At 42.7% G+C, this 21581-nt stretch overlaps 1 protein-coding gene across 1 annotated transcript in view; it reads right to left on the bottom strand.

The window, feature by feature from the left end:
• The window catches only part of TRABD2A (TraB domain containing 2A), an 83110-nt gene that overhangs the window by 20343 nt on the left and 41186 nt on the right, over positions 1-21581 (bottom strand). Inside the window, exons 3-4 of the mRNA XM_063180566.1 lie at positions 8187-8333; positions 5859-6033 (exon numbers count right to left, since the gene is read on the bottom strand). Of these exons, the coding sequence (XP_063036636.1) occupies positions 5859-6033; positions 8187-8333 (322 nt within the window). The remainder of the gene's footprint in view (positions 1-5858; positions 6034-8186; positions 8334-21581) is intronic.

Raw genomic sequence — 21581 nt, 5'->3', positions numbered from 1 at the left:
GAAGCTGAAGGAAGCCATTTGGTGGACTACAGCAGACTGGGATAACCGTTGGTGGTAACACATTCTGTCTGGGAAAAAAAACAGTCAGTCCCTGGAGATTTGACTCCATACAGTGACTAATGCCAAATAAACACATTTGTTATTTCCTTTAGTAATTAGAAGAAATGGTAGCTGAAGATATCAATATCCTTTTTTTTATTTGTGTTAATGGTGGCTTACCAACATCCAATATACTTTAAAGCCTCAGAATGATGTTTTTTTCAGGAGCAAGGAAAAATAGCTCTAAGAGAAAAAGGAATTTTCCAGTGTTCTCAAGATTAAGAGGACCAGCTTCTGTGGTTGTTAAATCAGCCAGCTTCTCTCACTGAAGTCAGTAATTTCTTCCATAGGGATATAAGGAATCTTAGATCCCTCTGTACTTCTTATTCATGAACTGACACTTTGGAGTTTCTCAACCATTCAAAGAGGCAGGAGAGACTAGAGGGAATTTAAAATTGGCTCCTAGAAACCTGGCTTCAGCAGAGGTCTTGTCTGTCAAAATAAAGTCAAGATCTCAAACCATTAAGTATGCTTCCTCCTACAAAATAAAAACCCCAACACTTTTTTTTTCTGTCTTATTCTTCAGCTCCTCCAAGAGAAACCATAAGTAAGCTAAATGAATAAAATGGAATAAAATTACCATGCTGAAGAAAAATCCATCTAGATTTGAATCTGGTTAGAAACATCAAGGGGAACATGGAATGCCTCTACTGGCATGTCAGCAGTAAACTGTAGACTAGATAAATATAATCAAAGCACCGAAGGGGCAGAAGACCTGATGACAAAGAATGTGGAAAAGGCCAAGTACTAAATGTCTCTGTTACTTTATTTAGTGGTCAAACCTACCTTCAGGAATTTCAGGTTCCCATGACTGGGGTGAAAGTCTAGAGCAAAGAAGGTTCACTAGGGGTGGAGAAGGATCAGGTTATGGAATATTCAAATAGACCAGCCCCTATAGGATACAAGTCCCTGTAGGATACATCCAGAGAAACTCTGTTAGCTGGCTCAAAGTAATGTAATGTAATGGCCTCAATTGAGAGGCCACTCTCAATTACCTTCAAAAGGTCATGGCAAGTGGGGAAGGTCCCTGAGGACTCAAAGAAAGCAAGGGTAACTCTTGTCTTCAAGAAGCACAGGAAGAAGGATCTGGGAATTAAAAACTGCTCAGCAACACCTCTGCTCCTGCAGGAGGTGGTGGGGCAGATCAGCCTGCAAATTATTTCCAAATGTGTCAGCAATAAGCACATGGTTGGGAGGGGTCAGTATGGATTTATGATGAGAGAAAACTCAGTTCATAAAGTTCAGCAAATCAAGTTCTGCACCTGGGCAGGAATAGCTTCAGGCACCATGACAGGCTGAGCACCACCTGGCTGAAGACTAGTTTGGCAGAAAAGGATGTGGTGTCTTGGTGGTCATCAAGCAGGACTTAAGACAGCAAGGTGTCCTTGTGGCAAAGGCAGCCAATGGCCCCCTGGGCTGTGTGAGGGGAAGTGCTGCCAGCAGATTGAGGAGGGTGATCCTTTCCTGCTCCTCAGCCCTGGTAACACACAGCTGGGTCCATCCAGTGTCTAGATGGATGCTTCCCAGTACAAAAGTGATGAGGACATACTGGAGAGAGTGCTGCTAAGGGCCACAAAGATAATGAAACAATTAGAACATAATTGTGTGTAATTCTAGGAGAGACTGAGACTATTCTGTCTGGACAAGAGAAGGCTGGGGGTCCATAACTTATGCATAAATACCTCATAGGAGGTTGCAAAACAGAGCAGAACTTTTCCCAGTAGTAATGTTCCATGAAAGGACAAGAGGCAATGGACAAAAAGTGATATTCAGGAAGTCCGACTTACACATAAGAAAAAGCATTTTCAGTGCTTAAACACTAGAAGAGATTACTCAGAAAGATTCTGGAATGTTCATCCTTGCCCATACTCCAGTCCTAGGAAAACTGTATGCTCTATATGATCCTGCCCTGAGCACAGGGATGAATCAGACAATTTCCAGAGCTCTCTGCCAGTATCAGCTATCCCTTGACTCTGGGAAGGTTTAGCCAGCATGCAGCACCCTTGTAAAACTTGGACAAGTGGTAAAACTCTCCACAGTACAGCAGGACAATGCAGTTATCACTTTGTCAGTGTTCCCTTCCTAGATAAACCAGAAACCTGCGGCATTACCTGGCTGGCATTACATGGAATCACATGTGCCATCACTCACATTCGCTTAGCATCCAGAGCCTGAACATGCCGCTCCAGAATGCAATGAAATTAGAAATGCATTGGGAAGGAAGACTGCAGGTGAAAGATTATAGCTGGCTAGCTTGAAGAATTTGCTTCACAAGTTCTACCACTGGCAAAAGGGAGTAGGCCTGGCTTGTAACCCTGATGCTGCCATACATAAAGGCCTGTTCACAATTAAGACAAATTTTTACTGAACATATTGGAATGCTGCTGGCATTGCCAGCTCTCTCTTCCCAAGCTTTCTTCTAATTCCCTCAAAGATACTTACTTTGGCTTGAAACTTTCCTTGTTTGCACTCTGGCCAGAAGCAAAGTGTTTTGGATCTTTTCAGCAAAATCTGCTGGTTTTTAGTTCTCCACTTTGGTGCAAATTACTTCCAAACAAAAATAGTTCCAGAAATGAGCTCTGACTGTGAAGTATTTTTGACCAAACATAGGGAGAGTCTGCCTCATTGTTTTTTAAAAAGGCATAAAATGTAATGAATCTAATGATCAAATTGATTATGGCCCAAATTACCACACATAATTCAATAACATAACATATATAGTCATGCAGCTATATCAAGACCTGAAAAGGGAGAAGACTTCTTTTGCACAATGTGCTACACCTCTCTAAATCCTATCAATCCAGTGAGCATATAAAATAAATCAGTATTTTCTGATCTTCCTCTGTTTAAAATAAAAATATCAAGAGTAGTTTAAATAACAAGAAAAGGTATATGTAATACCACATGTAATACCCACAAACCATGATCTTGCTTGCATATAATTGATGATAAAAGTTGTTTTTTCAATGGTGTTTTGTTAATTAAAAGACTGAACTTTCCTTACAAAAAGCCTAGCTGCTTTTTTCACAGGGTGAAAAAAATCTGTAAAGAAAACAACTGAAAGTCTTCTCTACTGACTGGGAGACCCTTAAATATCCTACTACCATTTTAATACAACTTGTCCTGCAGGTTATAAGCTACTGCTAGGAGATACTTTCTTCATTGGTGGTCAGAAGAGGGCAAGCCACCACGCCATCATGATTTATTTCCATTCCTATATCCCTTTTTTCTGCTTCTCTTTTCCTACTACTCATTCTAACCTGCCTTGTATGAGGACTTTCCTGGAACCTTTTCACAGTAATTAACAGCAGTACAATTCCAAACAATGCTTAAAACTGATCACAAGATATTTGTTCATCTTCACTGCTTGCTGGCATAAAAATAACTCTTCCACATAATTATCTATCACATACAGCAATCTGCATAAGCAAACGGCTGAATTAGCGTGCTGGAAAACAATGAAAGACTGCATTCATAATTGCAATATGCACTCAGGAAACCTCAGAAATCTGTAAAAATTGATCTGTTTTCTGCAATATATCCTGTGATGCTAATTCTCGTTTAGATGCTTAATAAGAAACAAATGAAACAAATAAACAAATGAACAAAAACCCACCAAAAAACCTCATGCAGTCAAACAAGGGTGTAATCAAGAATTGTGCTGCTAAATGTGGGAGGCTGGCACTATCCTTTGAACAGAACTATTTGGAAGAGCAGATGAGAACAGAGTACAGACTGGTATCAAAGCCAGAGAGTAATTAGAGACAATTTCAAAATCAGTCCAAAGTCCCCAGAGAAGACAGGGAAGCTGTCTGGGTTCAAAAGTATGATGGAAAAGCATGAGAAGAGCACACCGGGTTCTTGGAGATCAAGCCATGTACACATAGCCAGAGATCAAGGGTGTTCATTTAGGCACAAGGCTCCTAAGAGTGCTGCAGTATAGAAATACTGGCAATCAGGACACAGAAAAGGGAACTGGGAAAATAACAGGAAAAAGAAAAGCAAGATTCCAGCAAGCCTGGGAAAGGATTTTAGTACTGCATGAATGCTGAGAACAAGAAAGCTGAGAAATTAAGAAGGACAGGGATCTGTCCTGCTCCTGCAGTGCTTCTGGGCTCTGAGGCAGTGCTGTGCACACCTGTGACATTGAAGACAGTCTGGGCAGAGGGGCAAGAACAGAAAGAAGTTGATGGAAGGGGAAACAAATGACACAAAACCATCTAAAGACATGATTTGCAGCTGCTGGGATTCAGAGAGTCTGCAAGGAGGAGAAGAAGCTCTCTCCTATCAAAGGATCTTGCTCTTGGGACATGTCAGAGCAACACATATGTCTGCTTACGTGGGCTGCTCATCACTCAAGCTGTGATGCACTAACCAAAGCCCAAATATCATCAACTGGCCTCCAGGCAGAAGAGTAGGCACCTGCAACAGATGCAACTTGGACCTGGGGCTGGTGCATGCTTTTGTCAGAAACATCAGTGCAGCAGGTGCAAATGTGGTCAGAACTTCAGCAATGGAGTGCAGCAATGCCCTGGTCTTAGCCTACAGAATATACACAACCAGGGCCTGCTTCATTGCTCCTTGTCACAGCAAGTTGCACAGAGCAGTGATACTGCAGGAAGACTGCAAGTTACAATCTTCACACACATCTGAACAAACATGGTCAGCCACCCTTCCTGACATCTCAGCTCTCACACATTTGGCCCTTTTTAGGGAAAATTTGTAACCCCAACTCCCTGTTGCCAACACAGAAATTCTCACAGACTCTGAATACAAATGCCTTTAGTGTTTAAGTAAGTATTCTCCTTGCTTTGTCTAGATCTTTCTTCCTCACCAAAGCAATATGCACTGAGACTAGAAAACCACACATGGATGCTGACACCAGTCTCAGTTTTCTCCCTTTCCCAAAGGCCATATGGCTCATGGTGGAGGGGATGTGATACTTCTCTGGGAATTAGCACCTACATTTTTTAACGCTGATCCTAACATCTTCCTTTCCCTGGAGCTAGAGTAAAAGATGGGAGTCATGGCAAAACAATCGTGTAGTTCACACCCTCTACCCAGCCCTAGTCTGAAGCGTGGATGCTAGCCTTATTGAGTTGGATGTGCTGCTGGATGTGCCTGTAGAGTCCTGCTGACTGCTAAGAGGCATAAAATGGAGTAGGTTTACCCAAGCTGAGCCTACTGTGCTGCTCCAAAATAGTAGCAGACACAACTTCCTTGTGGAAGCACAGTGAAAGAGGTAAGGAGGTGCAGGAAGAAGAGAAAGGCAAAATTGTGCCTTGCTTATTCCTTTGCATTTATTGAGTCCCTTAGATTCACACAATTTGGCATATTCGTCTTTTGAACATGTCCTGAAAGGTTAATTCAAGCACTGGTGCAGCCTCAGGTATGCAGCCTTTCATCTCAGCTCCCTATTGCTCCCATCCTCTTGCATTGCCTGCCCAGACAATAAACACGCATGTATTTTGATGACCTCCTGGGCATGCACTGCAGTTGATTCAGTATCTTTGCCTCCTCATACAACAAGTATGTCTGTAATTAAGAGATATTGCAGTAAGCACATGCACTGTGAGCTCTTTGCACACTGAAGAAAAACAGTCTCCCTACTAGGGTACAACTATTGGGGAAAAGCTGAGTTCTGTGTCCGCCACAGCAAAAATACTGACCTCTTTTTAAAGTGAGGCAAGCATTTGCAAAATGCTTCTGAATGACACGGGAAGGATGAGTTCAGGTTAATTGGCACCACAGTCACATACCAGCTCCAAATGCAAAGAAGAAACTCTTGTCTGGGTGCTCTTCCAGCAGGTCCTTCACCCTCCTGCCCATTCGCTCATTTCGTTTGTAGATGAGCTCCTGCCGGAAGTAGCTGTCTATTTCTTGGGCAGTAATGCGTTCATGGGCTGGAAGTGTAGCATTAATGAAATTTGGGACCTAAGGTAGAAAAAAAAAGTCTTCATGAAACAGGAATTTACTTCAGAGGCAGCCATTATGCACAGGCATTTTTGTTCCACACAGAGTGTAGCAACTGCCTCATCCCCCAAGGCACAGCCAGTAGGACAAAACCCAAAGCAAGCTAAAAAAATACTTAATAAACTTCTAATGACGCATGGTGCTTCATTTCTTTCAATGCATCATTTCATGAGCTAGCCAGATGGATTTTTTAATTGAAAGTCAACAAATACTATCATTTTGCCATGTTGAAGACCCTAAACCCTGATTGTTCAGTTGAAGAAAGTAAATATTTGCCCCTAACTGCCTTTAGCTACATACCTCTTTCTTAAATTGCCACAGGTATGACATAACTATAACAATAATTATGCTCTTCTAAGAGAATTTGACTGGTATCAGAGCCCTCAGGCTGCCAAAGAATAACCGTGCAATTTGAAGTAGCTAAAAAAAAAACCTCTAAACTTTAAGAGGGTCAGATTTTGTCAAGAAGGAACGCGTTACCACCTCCACGTGCCCTGTCCTGACGGTATCTTTTAAAATGCTGGCTTCCTCCCCTGGGGCCCCCAAGGACAGCTGTGGCTGCACACTACCCTGACCTCTTGCCAGTGGAGCAAAAATGTGGGTCTGCTATTGTTGCAGCAATCCTGGCTTCTTGACAAGTAGCTTTAGGCATTCAGTTATGGGGATGGTTAACTAAAGGGCCTGCAAGCAGTGATTTCTGGAGAGCAGACCCACTAATAAGCCAGGTGCTTTCCCATGCAAGGCTGCAGCAGATGCAGAGACTTTGGATTCCTCCAGAAACTATTACAGAATCTTTCCTAAGGGTAGTTAGCCCAGATGTAGTCATCTACTGGGCAACATGGAGTCAAATACAACTTATGGAGAAGTTCTACTTCAAACATAAACTGTCAGTGTGGCACACTATCAGTATTCAGCTCTGCTGCCAAGGAGAGTGCCCTGAGGTGGAGCCCCTCACATTAAATAAAGGACAGTTTTTCCCTTGGCAATATGCTGGTCTCAGAACTGCTCTCTCCAAGGACCTAGGGGCAATGTCTGCAGACTGTAACATCTAAACAGGATAGTGGTGCAGCATCTGCATACTCTTAAAATGCTGGTCTCCTCTGAGAAATGCTTTGAAACCTGTGCATGGAGTGCACGGTGTAAAAGCTAGGCAGCATTGAAGACCAGGATGCCTGCACCTGCAGGAGGGTGGGTGTGCAGGATGGGGAGGCAGCAGCACACACACAAAGCTCGGCACCAGAGAAGCAGGAGTTAGTATGACTCTGCAGCTCTGCAGTTCTGCACTGTATGCCACAGCAAAATGGTTATTCAGCACAGAAAGCTCAGGTACCGACACCTATTCAGCACCCGAAGGACAGAGCCTGTGTTTTCACTGATGTGCATGAATTGCCAGGCAATATCTCACAAACAAGAACAGAGAGGCCCGATGTCTCAGCCTGAGGTTAGTTAATCTAACAGCCCAAATAGGCCAAATTAGTCCCTGCTGGGCATTTTCTCATGGTTTAAAGATCAGTGTTACATTCCATTGTGCTGCTTAGGAAACCATCTCCATAAACCCAAGTCTGTGAGGTCTCAGAAGGTCTCTTTTCCTTCACATTCAGTCTAAATCTATCTTTTCTTTGTTTCACTCCATTTCTCTCCTTTGGGCCTTGTCCACAGCACACAATCATACTAATAGGGAACATTAAAAAGCTTGTAACTCGCCCAGCCTTATAAAAGTGTCCAAGCCACGAGTGCATTTCTCTGTTCTTATTCACACAAGAGAGCCTGCTGCTGCTTTCTGTTGGCATTAGGTTTGCTCATACCTAAACTAGCTTAATACCACAGGATCCTTAAGAAAGTAAATTATTAACTCACAGAGCTTTGATGCTAAAGCGAACACGGCACTCATCCAAAAGGGAAAGCCAGGTGCACCTTTGCTGCTTGGGTGCAGGAGAGGGGTTGAGGTGGTGCAAACTCCTGGAACAGAAGGCTCAGGAAAGCAGATGTGCCAGGAGCCAGAAACATGCCCCTGGCCCTCACCCAGAAAGGAGTGAGAGACGAGCATACATGTTACAGGGGTTAGCACTACAGGGAGATGTGTGTAGCACAAGGGCTGCAGCGGCAAGACTCACTTGAGAAGTGTCATGGTTGAAGATGATGGAGCTGAGGTCCCCACAGTTGTAATGCTTGATAAGGTCTTCTGTCGTATAGGGGATCTGGAAACTGCCTGCTCGGAGGCTCTCCTGCTGCAAGAGAGTCTGATTCAAAGCAAAGACCACCTGAGGGAGGGGGAGAAGGGAGGAAAAGACAGAGTTCCTGGTAAGTTCTCTTTTCATCCCATGAGAAGGTCACAGACACACAGCCACTGGCTGAAGGCTCTCTGAAGCTGCTCCTGCTCTGAGCCTGCCCGTCTAGACATCACCAATCCATGCCTCCTACAGCGCCACAGCTACTCACACCTTGGATCCTGGCTGCTCAGGGGGAATGGACTCGCCACGTTTAACTCAATGGGGTTTTGCCTGTGACTTGATGAATACAAATGCTACAAATGGGCAGGCAGAAGCAGGGGCAACCTTGCTCCCTTAGGTGACAGCTTGCCTGACCACCACAGAGCCCCAGGGCCTGACAGGCTCCTATCCTCATATCTCCTCAGCCACCTTCCTAAACAAAGCATGGCTTCTCCTTGTTTGCCCTTCCTTCCTCATTTGCAAGAACAGTCACAGGCTGTTGTTTCCTGCTTTGTGTCTCCTCTCAGACACCACACCTATTTCAGGCAGGAATGGCTCTCTGGAGCAGGCCAGGGAAGAGTGGTGGCTGCTGGGGCACACGGGAAGCTGCTCTCCCTGCAGCTGCTCAGCACTCAGTCTCTCCCAGCTGACTGCCTCCCCAGGCAGGGTGCTGACAGCATTCCCTCCTCCTCAGCCTTCTCCTGGGAATGCAAACATTCCCATCCCCTTGGCCTCAAGGAAAACTATCTAGCTGCCCAGGGACCTCTCTGTTGCCCATAAAGAGAGAAGATCAGACAAGATCACTCTCCAGATGTGGCTGCCTCCCCACCTCCAGCACAGCAGGGCTCTCCCAAGGTGGTGGCCTCAGGGCCTGACCCAGACACTGGTGGCTGATCCAAGTGTCTCCTGCCGTGGGCACTGCACAGCCCATGAGGGTGGCAGCCACTAAAAGGGGGCAAGAGAGCACTTTGGACCAACAGGGGTCTCTGAAGCCAAACAGATGCAAAATCTCTGTACCTCCAGCCACTGCAGACAGCACCCACCAAGCTCCAGAGAGGCAGGAAGCCATGGAAAGACTTGGGGTGGAGATCCCCAGGCTGAACATGGGATGCCTGTGGGCACCTTTGGTGAGGCATGGAGCTGCATACTCTCCTGTGCAGGGACCAGGCCTCTGTCACCACCTGGCAAGTAAAACACTACCATCTCTTGCGAGCACATCTCTTCATGCTTACACCAGGCTACCACTGGTTTACACACCAAAACTGGACAACTGTAACAAGCTTTCTGACTACCTACTGCTCTGTTATTTTTATTTTTAAAGGAAGTAAGCTCAGATATACTGCTTTGAATTTTTTCAAAAATTACCCATGAGAGTGTTATTTTGTAAGCTCTGTAAGCTCTCTGTGTAATTAACTCCTCCTGGACATTTGCCTCAAACACCATCAAAGGCACTCTAGAACTGAATGTATTTGCCAACACTATGAAACTCACACATGAGTAAGCACACTCACTGTACTGAGACTATGTGAACCAAATTTTGGGATTACAGAGGAGATGTAGAAACAAACAGGTGCAACTTCCCCACCACAATCATCTGTCTTCTACAGAAAGGTGCAAAGTCCATCAGACTTGAAATCATGCTGTCCCCACTACAGCTAGACTTACCTCTTTGGATCCAAACCACTGTGTATGTAACCCAATATGAAAGCACAAAACAGAGCATTAATTCTGGGAGGGTGAATAGCAACATTCACTCACATCTCACTTGTGTAAAAAGGGAAAGAATTCACTTTATTAGTACAAACTGCACGCAACTAAAATAATAACTCCATGTAGATGCTTGGGTAAGTTACATATAACTAAGCAGTGCCTATCTTGCAAAGGACCTCTGTTATATTTTAAAGTAAATTGAACAAAACCAAATTGAAACCACTTTACATTTGAACAAAGGTTTGCATGCAGGCTAGAGTTTATCAGACTCCAAAGTCATTATTTTCCATTTGTTTGCCTTCAGAGAACTCTTGGTGGATGCTGATGACCAGACAACATTGACTGAGAGACAAGCCAAACCCATCCTGAAAATATGGGACTTCTACAGCCACGACTGCTAGGTCATGCCAGGAAAATGTCACATGTACAATCAGTCCAGCCAAAAGCTGGACAAAAATAGGCCATGAGAATAGCCTATTTTTAAGCAATTGGATACCACCTGCTTGATTATTTACCATTAAAGCAGTATGCCCTTTTTCAGACTTCGAAACAATGACCAGACAGTCCCTGTCCAGACAGCAGTCAGGAAATGTAGCAGCCTCCTGAGCTGGTCAGGTAGCACTGCCTCAATGTAGACTAAGCACATCAAAGAGGCTTTGCAATCTTTACTGTTTGATTTTCATCCTAACACAAATCAGTAGAGGGTAACTTGCTTCTGGGGAGAAAACACCAGCCTGCTGGGTGAGACGTGAGAAAAAGGACAATCTTGCTCTCTCTGTTGTACCCCTGCAGCCTGTACTCCTGCTGTCACTTGCTCTGCACGCTACCCTCAGGTCCAAACAGACCTCTTCCCTTCTCCCTTGCAATGTGCTTCAGGTGAAATAGATTGTCTTGCCTCTACACAGACTGGGCCTGCACGGCAGCAGCCAGGCCAAGCCATACAGGCATCTTCCTTCCTGTGAGCACACAGTAGGCTGCAAAGAGCGACACAAATCTGCCCAAAAACACAGCATACATTTCAATGTTGACCTACAGTTATGAGGATGACTGCACAAATAGTCACAGGAACAGAGGCAACTCACCCCCTCGTCCTCCATATCTCTAATGCTACCGCTGACATGACAAACAACTGCCCCAGTGAGGCAGCTCTGGCAGCTCTATGGCCTTTGCTAAGAGTCCACCTTTCTGGCTGGGGGTGTGAGAGTTGACACTGGACATATGAAGAAATTTCAGGACGGCAGCAGCTGAAGGGCTTGCCTGCCCAAATAGGAAAGCACAAAGGACCTTTTACAATGAGATTGTTCATGTTTCATCTCAAAGAACAAAGTGTCCCAGCGCACTGCTCAAGACTCCAACATGCCACCCTAACCACAACTGCCTGGGACTCCATGGCCATATTGGTGGTTTGAGTAGCAGTGCATCAGCTGCTTTTCTTCTTTTGTCATGGAGGATTACAGCTGTTCCCTGACAGCTCAGACTTCCCCACAAACAACATATTTCCCCACTTAGACCACCTGCATCCTATCACTGTACATAGTACATGAGGGGAGGTTCGCACAAGAACCACCTGAAGTCCCCCACATAGAGAGTGGACCTCCACCTTGGCGCTGTGAGGGACAGGGGTTGTCTCAGCTCCTTTGAGTACAGCAGCAGCAGCTCATGTCTTTCTGCACCAGAAGCAAGAAAATCAAGACACAACAAAGAGGCAGAAATCAAGAGAGCATCAATGTCCTTGACAATCAGCCCTCCCTAATGAGTTACAGAAATTCATGCATCAGGCTTTGCACAGCTGGAGTACAGGAAATTCTGTTGTCAAAAACACTCTCCACATCAGCTGGTCTGAACAGAACGGTGGCATCTGCTGGAGGGGGGATGATGGCACACCTACTGAACAGCTACACAGGATTACAATTTGCCATCAGTGTAAGGGTACAGCCTCTCAAAGCAATTAGATAGTTCCTCTCAATTCCTCTATCACTCCTACCTTCTTGGGGGAATTGAAAGTCCTCAGCAGAAAGAGAGGGGTAAAGGGGCAGTATCTGTTTGCGATATCAGAGGTTGCTTAAAGCTCTGCCCTAGTGAGAAGGTTATCTCCAGTAAACAGTAATAGATAAACTTTGTCAGGGTCTCAAAAAAAAAGGTCAAGATTCCTGAACCTACTGTCCTTGAAGGATTTAATTTTCTGAGATGGGTCTTGCTCAGAAGTTGATAACTCATTATCTGTCATTACTTCTCAAAGAAAACATTAGACTGGGTGCAAAGTGATGCTTAAAGAAGACCACAGCCATCAAACTCTGCAAACTGGACATCAGTCTTGTTTACAAGGTGTGAAAAACTGAAGAAAGTCAACAGAGCAGAAGCAGGTACCACATCAGCAGCTGGTCTGAAATTGCTATATTTGCTAGGCACAAATATTGCTTACCTTCTAAAATCCCCATCCAATCCTGCAGTCCTTTTATTGCTAGTAATTCCAAGCAGTTAAGAAAACAGCAAATATGGAAAGGTTAAAATGAAATTTTTGTTTTATCTTAGAAATTAAACCTAAGAATTTGGGTAGATCTGAGCTCCTCCAGTAGGTGGTATAAAAAGTATTCTTCTGTTTTGCAGATATCTCTTACATTACACTATTTTACTATTTTCAAGATCTTTCCTGTATTGGAATGCACAGAAATCACTCTACATTCATCCTCCTTGCAAGACTATTCTTCCTCATTTCACACACCCTCTCGAGCAACTCCATCCTACTCTGCTCCATTAAGTGTATTCATACTAGCATCAAAGCATCTTCTGAAAAGATGCATTTGGAGAACAAAAGTAACAAGTTTATTAGAAAGGGATTTTTTTTATCTCCCACCTCCCATTTTCACTGTGATCCCTGTTTTCCCCCAACCCTCTCCCTTTTTGTACTGTGGAAAAAATCGATTAAGCTCTCCAGTATACATATTGCTGCAAACCTCATTCTCCTCCTGGAGATTTCTTCAGCTGTCAGGAGACACTTGTCCCCTTTGCTAGCATTGTTGGAGTGGCCTGCTAGGCTAAGGGGGTGGGGAAAGGGGAGTTAGAGCCTGGCAGATGCCTTTTTTGTCAAAGACAAAAGACCCCCTGCCATCCTCTCCACTTTTCAGTACTTTCATCCACATTGGATCAAAGTGCTACTCTGCATATGAAAGGAACCTGGCATTATTCGCCTCAAATTAGCCTATCGCCATCCCGCTAGCCTCCGAGTCTTCCCAACAAAAGCACTCACATCTGTTCCATCATTTGCCTCATCTTCGGGGTTTTTTTTCTTTCTGCTCTCAGTTTTTGAGGGCCATTCAACCCCTTGAATTATAGTCTGGGGAGCATCTTCCTTGCTCTGGGATCACTCAGCCGGACAATTTGCTTTTAATTGTCTTAAGGAATCATGGGCTGCTTTTGGGTCCTTCCCAGAGACAAACTGCATCCATTACAGCTTCCATTCAGCCTCTTCAGCCAATTCTTTCCCTTTTTCTCCTCCTTCTCAAAAGCACATTTCTCTGCTTGCTCTTCACCTGGAGGAGACCATTGCTTCTCTGGGCCAATGAACACTATTGCCCCAAATCAAACCAGGCCTTAAATCAAAAGCATCATGACTAAAAAGTCAATAATCCTCCTTTGTCATGGTAATGATCCAGGAGACCAAGTGTTGAGAAGAAAGCAGGATTTCTTGCTCCAGTGTGATGCAGCTCTTTAGAAATCTGGTGAGCTTTCAACAGAAAGTTGGGACTGGCAATGCCAGTGCCTGAAGCCTGAACCCACCTACCATGAGGAGCTCCTGCACACACAGGCGGGAGAAGCCCGATTTTGGCATGGGCTGAAAATGGCAAAAGGAGGTTTAACCCACCATCTGCAGCCTTCAGAGACATCTAAGTCACTTTCATAACTGTTGCTTTAGTAACGAAGAGAGAAAAATGAGGCAAATTCTCAAACTTGAATCACTTCTGTGAGAAAGATTGGATTAAAGCCATTAGCAGAGAGAGGTGGTATGAGGGACCTGTCCAGCAGACAAGAGACAAACAGTAGAAGTCAATGAAATAAAAGGAAATGGAAACTACTTTAGGATACTTATGAGTTACGCATTTCCCATGGGCTTCGTATTATTCATATTTGGGGTTTTTTCTCAACGCCAGCATTGCAAATAGAGGAAGTACCTTTTCTGTAGCAGCATCATCCAAGTCACTTAGATGACATGCAGTTTGCCTCAAGTCAGACAAAAAAATGTAGACACAGGTAAAGGCAGTGAAGAATTTGATCTGTCTCTGCTGACAATAAACTCACACTAACACATCTTTTGCCAAATTTTTGCAGTGTGTCTTACCAGGACCAAACAGAAGACACTGAAAGTTTTAAGTTGTTGTCTGGAATTTAAACAGGAATACACAAACCAACCCTTTTTCAACAAGGAGCTATAAAAAACAAGGCTTTAGAAGCAATTAATGAATTTTTCCTTCTCTTCTTATTGCAGAAGGATGGTTGATAATGTTGAATCAAAGGAACACTACTTACAGCACTGCTGGAAGAACTGCAACGCATTTACTTTAACAGACTGCACTAATACATAGCCTTTTGTCTGAGTAATTTACAGTGATTTACAGTGTAAAATGTAATTTTTGTGTTTCCATGGACTGCAGCAGAAATAAATGCCCCACAATGTGCTGAATGTGGGGTAAGACCAGCAGTAGAGTAGATTGTTCCCATTTCTCAGGATGGCTTGTAATTTACCACTGGACACCTCCAAGACCTCACAGGAACTTGCTCCCATTTTCTATAGGGTTAATTATGTGACTATGAATCTGCAGCTGCACTCCTCCTGAGAAATCTCCATCTAAGCTTATTGGGATTCCTCCCTGTTCTGCAGGAATCTCCCAAGCTTTCATTCTATAGTGCATAGGAAGTGCATTCTTAGTACAGTGTAGAAAATCCTTGAACTGGTGATCCATATTTACACATTATTGGAGAAAGATTAATCTTTTTTTTTTTTAATTCCATCTTTGTTAAAGATTTTGTAAATATTACCAAAGTTTGTTTCTAAAACATTCACATATCAAATCTCCATCAGATACATTTTTACTTCAAGAAACAGACTAGCCCTTGTCTAATTTCAGGTTTCTACAGTCCTGAAGCAAAGTTGAAGGCAAAAAAAATCCCCTTTATTTTCAACCTACTACACTTGGAATTCCTACCTGTCTCCTACTCAGCATTTCTTCAGTTAGCAATGTCCAGTTTCAAAATAATTTGGAACAATGACCAAAATGAAAAGAAATTACTAGCTATCTTTATTTCTCTTAGAATATACTCACCTGTCAATTTACAGACCTGTCTAACCAGTACACTAGGAGCAATCATTTCTTTCTTTTGTGCAATACTTACTTCACAAGGCACTTAACAGAACCATCTCAAGATTGTATTAAAAAAATAAGCAAGTTGCAAGGCAAAAAACCTGAAACTAGGGTCTCCTGGGCTTAGACTAGATATACTTTTAAAGTTCAACATCTGCAACTGATGTTTTAGTTGGCATTTTGTTTGTTTGTTTTGAATAATCTTCTGCCAAAATAGTTGCTTTGATCCACTTCCTCTGCTTTCCTTTTCACTGGATAGTCTTAAATGCAGTTGAAACAAAATAAAAATCCTGAGGTTAACAGATTTTTTTTTACACTTTTTAACATCCACACAGCAAAATTAACTTAGAAAGGAAAAAAAAATTGGCTTTCCAACTGTTGAAAGCATTTAAAAAATGTAGAAATTATGACACTTCACTGTATTTTTGACTGTAAGGAGTAAACTAGTAAAATTGCTGAAGACTGCCTGTCTTTCACAGCCTAAGGACAACATTTAGAAGCACTTCCTATCTTCCTGATCCACAAATACAGACACTAAACAAACTTGATATTAATGACATGGGGTTTAGCTGCCATGTTTTTTTCACTCAGTGCTCACAGATGCTCTTTGGAATGCTGCTAGATGAAAGAAAAATTCTTACTTGCCTGCTTACCTTCAGTATTTTTTAAATTTGTCCTCTCTACCACAGGCCATGTATAGCTTAGGACTAAACAACAAAGATTGCTTCCTTAGAAATTTAGAATACTGAACATATTCTCACCAATATTTGTACACCTTTTTTTTGGTGGAATGAAAAATTCAGAACACATATTTTTAATTGACTGGAATGCTTCCCCATCTTTCTGCAAAACTGATGTACATTACTTGCACAATTCCTCTAGGTGTGAACAAATCAAGACTGCAAGGTTGCTGGAGTAAATAACCTAACCTTGCAATGCCACAAACAGGCCCAGACAGTTATCATATGTCTTCTGGTAACCATGCAACAAGATTTTTGGGTTTTCTTTAAGTTCTGCCAGCTAGGAAAGCATGTTCTCTATAAAACATTCAGCGCTGATAAAACATTTTTCCACTCAATAGAACAATTAGGCCAGGACTTTGGCTGCTGTTCCAAACAGAACAACAGTTTTGAACTGCTCTTTATGTTGTAGGCAACTATTAAGAGAAGGTTCTGGCTTCCCAAAGGAGCACAGCAGAGCTGAGATGACCTTTCCATCGGTACAGGGGTGAAAGGAAGAATTTACATTATATTTCTATGTTGTTATATAATGTTACACTTGCAACAAAAAACTTCAAACAAGAACTGCTGGAATGGTCCCTAGCTGGTTTCAAGAGGATCAAAGGCTGGAAGTTCTCAATGCAAAAGTTTTCCAAGAGGAATGACTGACAAGATTTTCAAACAGTGAGACACAGGCCTAAATCCGTGTTCTTCACAGTACCTGTGAGCTCAGCCACACAACAAAAATAGCATGTCCCAAGGTAGGATGGGAATTTACAAGCCACCAGCTGTGCAGTAAGAACCTCCTAAGGTGATACCCTTGGAATGAGTCACATGGATCCACTGCCAGACAGCACCTCCACTCACCTCCCTGGCTGTCCACATTAGGACACAACCAGTTGTCCCAGTTCAGCCAATACACCAATCTAAAATATTTAGATTTTCATACCCAGGAAAATCCATCTGCTGCCAATGCCAAGAGGAAGCTGCTGTTTGGCACTTTGGAGCAAAAGGCTAGAAAGTATCTGGGTGGTTTTGTTACATTTTTGTTTCACTCTTGGAAAGAATTGTTTCATGCCAACAAGGATCCCTCAGGAATTTTAAATGGCTGTCTAAATTCAACTGATTTGCAACACATCTCCTATAAGGTAAACTGTTACTGGCAAAATATGGAAGATTTTAACCTGTGGTCTTCTGAGCCAGTTTAAATGCATCCAAGCCAGAAGAAAAGAGTCTTATTTTCCTGTGCTAGCCCTGAGCAGTCCTTGCTCACTGTATTACATGCCTTTATTATTCAAATTCCTCTGCTGCCTACATTTGAAAATAAAAGTGTTATATCATCAAAATGTAACTGCAGTCCATAAGATAAGAAAGCAGAAGGATGCTAGCTCAAATTGGAGAGTAGGAGCTTTATTAAAGGTCTCCTCCATCACTACCACTTGGAATGGTCAAAAAAAAAAAAAAAGGTACTACAAGATTTTGTGGGGCAAAAAGCCATGAGAATATCTTTGAACTTAAACCTTTTACACCAACTGAACAGAAATGTCTTAAACATTTCAGTGAACAAGGTAGACTACTTTTCCAACTGCTAACCCTGTCTTCTTTAGCACTTTTGAGTCCTAGATAGTCAAATCATCTTTTTAAAGGCCAGGGCAGGTCACGTTCCCCACAGCAGTTCCAGCAAATGGTCACACACACTTACTGTCAGGGTAAGTGTTCTGGATAAACATTTGCTCAAAGATCCCTGAGAAAAGCAGAGCTCTCTGCCAAGAGCTCAGAAGTTTTGCTAAGTCACCGTGATTATGTAAGTCTGACTGGCAAGATTAAAATGGTCCAAGATAAGCAGGCAGGCTCTGAGGTGTGATGAAATGAACAGAAACAAGAACAAAGGATGTCAGGATTTATCTATGGGCATGTTACACTTTGGCCTCAAAGTGAATTACTGGGTAGTTTTCCTGGGCTAGGCAGGGCAATGCTTCTCAGAAATTACGTGAAAAAGCCACAGTGTAACTGGTATCAACTCAACCAGCAACTCTCTGTATGAAAAAATGCAAGAATATATTGACTTAGGGCCTGTAATATTCAGCACCAAAGCAAAATCTCTGGTGCAAAAGATTGTAAAGGATTCAAAAACATCAAGAGACTCAACTCCATTTTTTGAGCAAAAAAGCCTCAAGAAGGCCTGTACAGCATAAGCACGAGACTTGTACTACAAAAAGTCTACCCTTAAAATTTGGATTTGAATGAGAACACAATGTGTACAAAGTCCTGGTTAAATTTCACTACTGTTATCCACCCCAAAGATCTGCTGAAGTACGCCTCCCTCGTGCATCATTACATTGTTAGTAGCGTGCACCTTCTTAGCGTCAGGCAACACCTACTGGAGCTCCTTATGCTTCTGTCTCTTCAGTCAAAATCTGAGATGCAGGCCCACAAGCCTTGTGTCTATGCAGTGTTGTGACACTGGATTAAGGATAAAAGAGTTCAGAGATTACTCTGGTATCAATCACTGATGCTATGAATTGTGACACAGAATATAAAGCACATAATCAGCCCTTGCAATATTCTACATATCCCACATCATATAGCTTCTATGGGGTTTTTTAAAATATTAATACACATTAAAGGATTAAAACACTCATCACAAACTCATATGCAAGGAAAATAAAGCTGGAATTGAAATACTTGTGTCAAAATCCATCACACAGAAGAAAGAAACTCTCATAAACATGAACTTCTACAAATTCCTCATTTGAGCATAGGAAAAATGCTGTCCTGTTGGTATTTTTGACTCATCTGTAAACTTTCTAACTAACAATTTCTGACACAAAGTTGCCTCCTAAGAACTGGACATGGGGTGTCTGAGAGCCAGCGAGGCGTCACTCCCAGGTGGGGAAAATTAAATTCACATCAAACATCTTGTATAGATCGAGCAAACCTTATATAGAATTACATCTGTTTGTGACAGCTCAAACATGCTGTCACATGTTTGAGCTGTCACAAACAGATGTTTGTGACAAAACTGCATTTCAAACTCTTACATAAATCCCAGAAAGCTCAGAAACATGGTCACACTTCCAGAATCTGCTGAGAGGTTTGGAATTAATGTAAAAGGGAAATGTAAGTTTTTGAAGAGATTTCAGAAGCCACTGGATACCTTGCACATCACTGTGATCTCTGTGAGTCCAAAATGCAGTGAATGCACATGCGAATTTCAAGCACAGAGAACATTAAAGCCTTTTGTCATGTGCATGCGCATCACTTTCCAAAAATTCAGCTCTAACCAGCTACATGCTTCCAGATGAACAGTGCTGAAAATTAGGTGTAACACTTGCTAGTGTCTCACTTCATTGCTTCTACTCACCTTCTTGCATTCAAAAAAGGATTTCACACTCTATGAGCGCATTGAGCTGGCTGTGATACATGGGCTGAAGCCCTTCTTCTTGCTGCACAAACCAGAGCTCTATATAAATTCTCTTCCTTTTCCATTCCAAGCCCCCTCTTCCAGGCTTACTTGTGACCTGCTGGCATCCACTTTGACTGTGTGACTATGCAAATAGGCCACTCAGCCAATGAAAGTGCCATTGGTGGGGTGGGGACCTGACAAGTCCAGTCAGAGCTCACTCAATTCAGTGCTCCCAGTTTTCTGCTGCTCCAAAGGAGGGAAGAAGGGTAGGGTCTGCTCCGGATGGTCACATGTTAAGTGCTGTCCCATTTGCTTTTTATAATGAGGCTCTCCATACCTCCTGGATGCAGCAGCAAAGGGTGTCAATATTTCAGTATGACATTCGAGCTGCAAGGTGATGTATCAGATTCTCCTGACACAGCAGTATTGATTCTCTGCCTGATGACAAGAAGCACTGTGGAAGGAAGTGCTTCCACATGCACCCATAAATGGTGAGAATGAGACCACAGGGAAATAACTCAGTCCCTTGGTATGTCCTCTGCTCATCATCAAAGCTTAGTGCCAAACCCAGAATCCCAATCCTCTGCAGCCTCTACTGCAATCCCTCCAGTACAATTTCATCCAGGAGACCTTTCAGATGAAGTGGACAGAACTGCTACCTGAGAACAGTCCTGCTTGTTTTGTTCACATCAGAACAGTGCAAGCTCACAAACACAAAACAGCAGCACTACTGCTCAGAAAGTGCAAACCCGAGTCATACAGCAGGATCTCAGCATGTCCAACTGCATACACATTCCTGAACAGTATCAAATCAAGTAAAACAAAACTTAAAGCCTGTACACCCTGGCAAGTAACTACTTTATTCTCTATCCTTGGCTAGGGAAACAATCTATTCCAGCAACGGAATGTGGCATTTCTCTGAAGTCCTCTTTTTGCAAGAAGGATGGTCAGCTAAATGTCAATCCAAATCATGAATGTGTTCCCAGCCTGTCTGCTAGAGATCCACAGCCTCTGCTGGGAATATATCACTCCTCTGCAGAGGCCCTCAGAAACTATTTCAGCACATTTATTTTTTATCCAGGATGGAACATAGAGACAATTTTACTCACGCTTCAATTAATCCAGGCTCATGTTTTCAGTTTACTCAGCAATCACACAACTCTGCTCCAGAGGCCCTCAAAATTTTGTCAGGACAACCTTTTATCTTAAATTACTCCATGAAGCTCAAAAGCAACTGGGCCAACCCTCAGTACATTATGTCAAAGATGTGTTTGGTGCAGCACAGCGATGATTTAAATTTTGGTCAGACAGAGGAGTCATCCAGGGACACCCGGCGATTATACATGAAATGACTGCACATTTTGAAAAACTTCATCAAAAACCAAACCTAAGCAATTATGAAATAAAAATAATACATACTTTAAGCCTTTCATAGTTTTTTCTGTACTAATGGAATTGTTGCAACAGCACTACACAGAATGGTCTGCAGTCTTCTACCAGCAGAAAGGCTTAATTCAATTTCAAATCAAAAATAGCTGAAAAACTGTTTTTGATAGAAGTGCTGACATGTTTGACCTTCATTTGAAACATTTGAAAATTGTTTTAATTCAACTTTCTGCTTAACAATTTCCAGGGACAGGGCTTTTGTCTTGTTAAAGACTGTTACTACATTTGCCTAGTTTAGTTTCCTTGGATCTCATTTGTTTTCCATGAAAGTTCAAACAGGCTGCCTAGCAGTTTGTAGTACCCTGTGCTAGTTCCTTTAGAAGCCTTGGCTGCATGTACCCACTTCTGCGGGTTTTTAAATAGTTATTTTTACCAGGTATCTTCTCACCCTCCCCTCATCAGTAAGTTTCTGATGAAACCAGTATCAGTTCTATTCTTTTCCTGATGGTCCATAATAGCACTTTTTTTAAACAAAAATATTTGCTTACTTCAGCCTTTCTGCCATGCTCAGGTAGTCCAAGGCTGTTCTTTCAAGTCCTTCTCTCCTCTCCTCTCATCTTCCTCTCCTACCTCCACAGCTTCTGCTCCCCTGCTGCAAAATGGTGCAATGAATATTTGGGCATAACAAGGGCAGACCTGCTGGTGGACAGTGCTCAAAAAA

Source organism: Melospiza melodia, chromosome Z (genome assembly GCF_035770615.1).
Source record: "Melospiza melodia melodia isolate bMelMel2 chromosome Z, bMelMel2.pri, whole genome shotgun sequence".
Classification (NCBI taxonomy): domain Eukaryota; kingdom Metazoa; phylum Chordata; class Aves; order Passeriformes; family Passerellidae; genus Melospiza; species Melospiza melodia.
This window is presented reverse-complemented; position numbering and strand designations above follow the sequence as displayed.